The sequence below is a fragment of the Gossypium raimondii genome, chromosome 5 (assembly GCF_025698545.1).
Source record: "Gossypium raimondii isolate GPD5lz chromosome 5, ASM2569854v1, whole genome shotgun sequence".
NCBI classification, from domain to species: domain Eukaryota; kingdom Viridiplantae; phylum Streptophyta; class Magnoliopsida; order Malvales; family Malvaceae; genus Gossypium; species Gossypium raimondii.
The window spans coordinates 43,924,718-43,932,302 of record NC_068569.1 but is presented as its reverse complement, the minus strand read 5'-3'; the positions used below and the strand labels follow the sequence as shown (position 1 = coordinate 43,932,302).

The 7,585-nt window shown below is 45.6% G+C and overlaps 1 protein-coding gene across 1 annotated transcript; it reads right to left on the bottom strand.

Moving 5' to 3' along the window:
* Positions 1 to 1,227: 1,227 nt before the first annotated feature.
* On the bottom strand, positions 1,228 to 5,293 carry LOC105767072 (uncharacterized). Its single transcript, XM_012586597.2, has 4 exons — positions 4,925 to 5,293; positions 2,820 to 4,853; positions 1,915 to 2,738; positions 1,228 to 1,843 (listed from the first exon to the last, which is right to left on the bottom strand). The coding sequence occupies exons 1-4, from the start codon at positions 5,291 to 5,293 to the stop codon at positions 1,228 to 1,230; spliced, it is 3,843 nt and encodes a 1,280-aa protein (XP_012442051.2).
* Between the last annotated feature and the right edge of the window lie 2,292 nt (positions 5,294 to 7,585).

Here is a 7,585-nt window from a genome sequence, read left to right as displayed (position 1 = left end):
ATGTAACATCAGGGTTGTTGACAGCGATAAGTTGCTTTAGCTCCCTTATTTTAGCAGAATTCCCCAGACCACGACAATTCCAACACAAGAATTTCATTGAGAAGGCTGTATCCCAGCAAACCGACACCTTGAGAAGGGAGGAAACCAGGAGAATACAAGGGCACCACCACCAAAAACACCTTAGCCTACCGACTCAAAGACCTTGACTAGACTTGAGGGAAAACCCGATCCCCGCCACCGAAGAGGACGCAGCAACTCAACCCACAAGACATGAGCGAAAACAAGAACTACGAGAGGAGGAAGGAAACTGCACCCAGAGACAAACCACAATAAACGAGAAAACCCCCCAAAGAAACAACGCCCAACGTCCGACAGCCGAACCCCACCCCAGGTTTCAAGAACAGGGCAAACCAACAAAAGACCCCCCACAACTCCCAGAAAAACAAAACCCCACAAAACCCAAAAAACCAACGAAACGAAACAAACCCAAAAGGGCACTAAATCCCTTGCGACGACGATGGTGGAACAGTCAGCATAGAAGGGTCAAGAACGTTCAGGACCAATCGTACAAGAAAGACATGCATAAACGCAAGAAATAAAAGAAATAAAAAACCCTTAAACATGCAAGAGCGACGATGATGGGACGTAGAAAGTTAATAGGGAAAAATCTGGCCAGCGCGGTCCCACACAAAATTTTTATCGCGAAAACCCGAATGACCATGCAAAAACCCACGTAGCCAAAATCTTTTTTGCATGCAAGCACCACGATAACACAAGAAACAAAAATAAAACGAATAGAAAACACCAAAATCCACGCAAAAGTCTGCAAGAGACGTCCAATCCGACCAAAGCCAAACGCAGAACCTATCACATCAAATCAGAAACTCCGTGCCGCACAATCAAAATCAAGCCGGTCAACAATCATGCCTATCAAGAACCCTCTCTTTATCAACAGGACATTGACGAAAACCCCCACAACAGACCACGAATCACAAACTCCAGAAAAGAGAAACAGAAACAGCCAAAAAGCACCACTACGTAACACCAAAGACATTCAGCCCACCACTACTGCCATTGAACGCTAAGGCAGACACACACGAACACAAGAGCAAGGAACAGAATCGCCCAATTCTTGGAGAAAAAAGAAAACGCGCGCTTCGCTGCTTTGCTACCAGGTGCTACCAGGCGACATTCTTTTTTTTTGAAAGAAAAGCCACAAAGGCCACCTCAATTAATAGCATCACTTAATACAATATTGTGGATTTCCCTCGGGTAATCCAAATCAAAAGTTTCAGTACAATTATTAGTGAAAGCCAAACAACAAAGCTGATCAGCAGCTTTATTACAGCAGCGGGGGGCCCACTTGAAAACAAAACTAAAGCTCGGATTCAAATTACTAAGCAAATCCCGAATGCAGTAGCCCAAAGTTGACAAGTCAACATTCGGTCTTCTGAGGCGATTAACTAGGCTAGCGCAATCAGATTCAAAATCCACCCGGGCCCACAAATTTTCCTTAGCCAAATTAACGCTCTCCTCCAGCGCGTAAAATTCCGCCCATTCTGCACTGTAGCTTCTGTTTAACACCCCAGCACGACCCCCCAAGATAAAACCCTCGTGGTCACGAGCAATAATTCCAAAGCTGGTCTTCCGATCTTTTACCGCTGCATCAAAGTTAATCTTCAGCCTCCCTTGGTTCGGCTTACGCCATCCCTCCTTTACAGCAGGCTTTGGCAGAGCCGGCTCCTTCAGCAAGTTAAAAATGCGAAAGTCATGGCTCAACGCAGTAGCTCTCTCCCACGTTACTTTGGCCTCCTCCTCCAAATTCCGAAACACTTTGTTATTCCTGCAGTTCCAAATATTCTAAAGGACCGTAAGAAAGTCCGAGAAAGCCTTAACATCCAGCGAGCGAGCCACCTCTTTGATCCAGTCCACACCCCGGCAGTGGTTACCATCCAGCAATTACTATTCAAACCCCTATGCACCAGCACTGCCCGAGCCTTAGGGCAATCTTTCAACGCGTGGATAAGGGTCTCTTTGTCTCTACCACACCTCGGGCAGTCACTGTTGAAATCCCTTCTGATAGTTGAAATTTTTTCATAAATGGGGAGAATATCATGCCCAATACGCCAACAGAAAATTCTGATCTTAAGCAACGTTTGCAACTTCCACACCATCTTCCCGAAGAACCGGTGAGGCCCCAGCCCCACATGCCTGAGAGTCAACCACGAATAAGCAGATTTAGTGGAATAATTACCAAACGGGCTATGAAACCAAATACGAGAATCGTTCGGACCATCAGGGATAATAGGAATATTACAAACTTGGTCCCCCACTGAATCACCATAAATCTCCCTCACCCTCCTCTCATTCCAACCATCTTTCTCCTCATTCAACAGCTCGCAAACTCTATTCTCCTGGATCTCCCTTCTCGGAAGGCCAATAGAGTCACCCGATAAGCCCTCAAAACCCCAGTTCTCTTTCCACAAATCAATCTTATTCCCGTTCCCCACATTCCAGCCAAAGCCATCATACAACTCGCTGGCCGCCTTCACAATGCTCTTCCACGTAAAGGAAGGCTTATCAATATTTTTGGGATGCAGCACATCACCCTCTGGGAAGTATTTAGCGCTGAGAACTTCAAAACAAAGCGTATCCCTGCAGCTCATGAGACGCCACACTTGTCTGCCTAATAACGCCACATTAAAACGGTGAAGGTCCCTAAAACCGAGCCCCCATGCCTTTAGGAAGACACATGCTGTCCCACGCTAACATATGCCACCCTCTGTTCATATTTTTTCCCCCCACCACACACGGCAAACCAAAGCTTGGATCTCCTCCAAGATACCCTTGGGGACCATAAAGACCGAGAAGGCATACGTAGGAATCGACTGTAGAATCGACTTAATGAAGATCTCTTTGCCACCATTTGAAAGAAGTCTCTTAGACCAGCTGATGGTCCTATTGGCTATCCGGTCAAGAATGCTTTTAAAGGCCACAGACTTCCTATTTCCCATCGGGAGAGGCAATCCAAGGTAACCATCGAAGTGAGTCACAACCTTCATCTTGAGCCCCCTAATCATAGCACGGCTAGCGGCATTTGTTTTCAGACTAAAATAAACCATAGATTTGTCCAAGTTGACCCGTTGACCAGACATCCTCTCGAACGCCTCCAGAATCTTTGTGAACTCCTCCACCTCGCTTTTCTTATTCCTAACAAACAAAAGAGCGTCATCAGCAAAAAAGAGATGATTAATTCTCGAGCCATCCTTACAAGCCCTGATGCCTTTCAGTTTATTAAGACCTTGAGATTCAATAAGCATACGAGAGAGGGCTTCCATGCAGAACAAGAACAAATAGGGGGATAACGGATCCCCCTGACGTAGCCCCCTCTCCGGAGAAATAACATCGGACAGAGTATCATTACATTTAACTCTATACCGAACAGAGCAAACACAATCCATAATTTTAACAACCCAAGCATTAGAAAAGCCCATTTTTAACAAAACTTTTTCCAGGAAACTCCACTCGACCCGGTCGTAAGCCTTGCTCATATCAAGCTTAATCACACAACCCTTATTCGGACCATTTTTGGAGCTACGAAGATAGTGCATGAGCTCGTGAGCAACTAAGACATTGTCATGGATCATTCTGTTAGGCACAAAGGCGCTTTGGTTGTGACTAATACACAAGTGAAGAACCTCCTTAAGCCGATTAGCAAGGGTTTTAGCCACGATCTTGTAAACCACCCTACAAAGGCTTATAGGGCGAAAGTTCACCATCTCGCAAGGATTCTTAATCTTTGGGATCAACACAATAAGCGTCTCATTAACACACGCAGCACTCCTACTGCCCTGTAGGATATCATGGCATAAGAGAAGAACATCAGCCCCCACACTCGACCAGTGGTCCTTGAAAAAACTCCCCGATAAACCATCAATGCCAGGAGCCTTGCGAGGGTCCATCTGGTTGAAGGCTCTCAGGATCTCCTCATTAGTGAACTCCCCGTTCAACTTTCTATTAATCTCGTCATTAATACACTCGGGCACAGCCTGAAGATTACACTCGTCATCCATGTTTATCGACGTCTTGAAAAGCTCATTAAAATATTTCCAAGCAATATCGCAAATCTCCTTCTTGTCCTCATGCCAAATTTCATACGTATCTTTCAGCCTCTCAATGTAATTTTTCTTTCGGCGGCCCGAAGCCCAAACATGGAAATAACGGGTGTTTCTGTCCCCGTCTTTAAGCCACTGGGAACGCGCCCTAGTAGCCCAATACCTTTCCTCCACATCATAAAGATGGCCCAGCCTCCTTCTAGCATCCTTCAGCAGGCTTGTCGACTGATCACAAGAGAGCCCGTCCATTAATCTGCTAATCTCCTTCTCCAACTCTTTAATCCTAGTCTTCATATTACGATAACGATGGTTTTGCCACGGGCCCAGTTTAACCCTAACAGACTCCATCTTCTCCAACGAGTCCCTCTCCCTGTTCGACCAAATCCCATTAATAATGTCTCTAGCACCCTTCTCCTTAGACCAACAATGGTCGTACCGGAACCTCACCCTCTGGTCGATATTCTTATTCTTAGGCTTGTTCCCTTCCGTATCCAAAAGGATCGCCTCATGGTCAGATTTAGATTGTCTCACAATATAAGTAATAAGGAACGGCAGACTTTCCATAACAGCATCAGAAATGATGAATCTGTCCAACCTTTCCTTAACCAAGCCATTACCATCTCTGTTATTAGTCCACGTGTACCACCCATTACAGGTTTTAACATCAGACAGGTTCAGCTCATCAAGGAAGTTAGCGAACTCATCCATGAGGGTTTTCGGCTTTCTACGGCCACCTTCCTTTTCAGCATTGTTCAAAATATCGTTAAAATCCCCTCCACAATCTATTTTTCATTATTCCTACTCTTGACCCTTCTCAACATATCCCAAGCATTTTGTCTGGAGCGCGGATCAGCTTGACCATAGAAACCCGTGAACCTGAGAGTCTCACCATCCTCCATGCTAACAGAGGCATCAATATGATATTTGGAGTAATTCTGCACCATGACCCTAACACCTTCCCTCCACATCAAGGCCAAACCGCCACTCTTCCCATCCGAGCTAACAGCAAGGCACCCCTCCATCCTGCATATCGAGCGAACACGAGAAACCGCATTAGAATGAATTTTTGTCTCACATAGAAAAACAATATCCGGATCATTAGCAACAAGGAGTTGCTTTAACTCACGAACTGTCGCAGGGTTTCCAATCCCATGACAGTTCCAGCAAAAAATTTTCATTGCTCATGGCGGGGTTGGTCACCAGCCACCGCCTTCAAAGGTAAAACAGAGTCTAAAAGTCTCCTCTTAACAAGCCTGGCCGGGCTATCATCCGTGTTCTCTCCAATTGGACCCCTCTGTCTTTTACGTTTGCTCTTAAATCTTTCCATTCCATCCCTCATGGCCCTATGGTACTTCCTTTCCAGAGGAGAATTGGATGTTGAGCCTTCTTCTCCACTCTTTTCTCTCCCTTTGTGCACAATCTGCTCACTTCCACCCATCGAATTTGTCTGGCTCTCGTCTATTTCCACGTTCATTTTTGCCTTAGCCATAACTAATTCCACCCCATTTCTTCTCATACCTCTTTCTTAGTTTTGGGTCCCGATGGGTGCCCTCATCCAGCTTCCATACTGGGGGCTTAGCCCATTTACTCCATCATTCTCCTTGATTAAGGTGCACTTTTTAACAGTATGTCCTATAATCCCGCACTCATAGCAAGAGTCTGGGAGTCTCTTATACTTTAGCAGCCCTATCGTTTCTGTACCATCCCTACCAACGAGCTTCACGATCCTTCTCAACGGTTTTAACACATTGATCTTAACTTTGAGTCTCATGAACTCCGTCCACCCTCCATTCCGGTCCTTCCAGTCAATAGCTACCAGGTCTCCTATAGCATTGCCAATATCCAGGGCCATCTGACGATCCATCAGTTCAATAGGGATATTGTAAACCCTCAACCAAAATGGAGACATCCAGAACTCATACAAATCAATTTCTTTTCCTTTTTCGAACTGCAACATGGAGAATAGGCATCGATCAAACAGCCAGGGCGAAAGATTCAGAATACGGCTACGATCCTCCGTGCATCTAAATTTAACAATGACGGGTCCCTCTTTTAGTGCTACAAAATCCACTTCCTCTTTTGTAAACCATAGCGATTTGAATACCCTATACATCGCCTCCTTATTCGGTATTTCGATCGCCATTATTTTGCCAATCGCCCATGACTCAAAGCCCCGGGCGTTGTTTATTTCACTTGTACAAACAACCCGTATGGTCTCTTCTTCTGAGAATTTCAGCTTCTCCAAAAGATCATTGATCTCATCCGTCATAGTTCTCACGTCAGTATCTTGTCTTTCTTCCATTTGTCGCCCAAACAGATACCTATCAAGACAACCAAGAACCAGAAAACAGAGGCCAGAAACCGAAACGTAATCGAAAGATAGAACACGAGAAAAACGTAGTCGACAGCACAACCTAGAGGCTAGCCGAGACGCAGGAAAACAAGAAAAACAGAGAAACACCCAGAAAATAAAAAAGAGAGGAAGCACTCAAACAGATCCCCACCGAAAATGCAAAAAATCCGAAGGGGAGCCTGCACAACAAGCACGAGCTTAACAACGGGAAGAAACCCTACAGAACCATGCAAAAAACAAATACCAAGAAATGTACGGAAATAGAAAAGTCAAAACATGAGCCAAAAAACCTCCGTGTGGGCCACGGTGACAATTCGTCAAACCCCACGAGAAAGAACGTCAAAACCATGCAAAACTATGCAAAACCCAACACCACTTACGTAAAACCCCCAAAAAAATCAACAGAGAAGAAAAATGAATAAAAAATTCAGGAAGACAAACAAAGAACCAAAAAAGAAACGCCAGGCGGGCCCCGCACACAAACCCTTTGTACAGCGGTCAAAACCCTCTGCCACCAAGATCACGAGGAAACACCGCAAGAAACCAGCAGGCAAGCCCCGTGCGATAACACGACAACGACAAGACGCGCAAAACGTCTTGTCCAGCGATCAAACACCTCCCAGAACCAGTCGTAATCAACTCAGACGAACCCTCAAAAGGAAAACAGGAAATAAAAGCAAAATCGTAGGATAACAACACAAAATCGAAAGGTAATCAACAACACGAGAAAGAAAAACAACACAATCAAACCCCCTTTACTGCCATAATATTCAAGACGAATAAGGCAGACACACACGCCAGAAAACAAGAACCAAAATCGCCCAATTCTTGGAAAAAAATCAGAAACGCTCACTACCAGGCGACATTCATGTGTCTGAAACGGGGGCAGTTTTTTTAGCCCGACGCTCCAGCACCAACAGGGGCCCAACTTTAGCTTTGGTGCTCGAGGCTTCCGCACATCCTAGCACCAAGTTGTCGATGGTGCTCGAGGCTCCTGCACTTTCGAGCACCAAGGTTACCGATAGTGGCTGAGGCTCCCGCACATCCGAGCACCAAGGTGCCGATGGTGCACGAGGCTCCCCCACATCCAAGCACCAATGTGCCGATGCTGCTCGAG

What these genes read in the sequence shown, in the direction of transcription:
- LOC105767072 (XM_012586597.2), bottom strand. Translation starts at nt 5,293, where the DNA reads ATGAAAATTTTTTGCTGGAACTGTCATGGGATTGGAAACCCTGCGACA. An exon ending in CTTGGGATATGTTGAGAAGG is followed by an intron (nt 4,854 to 4,924) that starts GTCAAGAGTAGG and finishes AATGCTGAAAAG; the next exon opens with GAAGGTGGCCGTAGAAAGCC. An exon ending in GTGTGGACTGGATCAAAGAG is followed by an intron (nt 1,844 to 1,914) that starts GTGGCTCGCTCG and finishes TTGGAACTGCAG; the next exon opens with GAATAACAAAGTGTTTCGGA.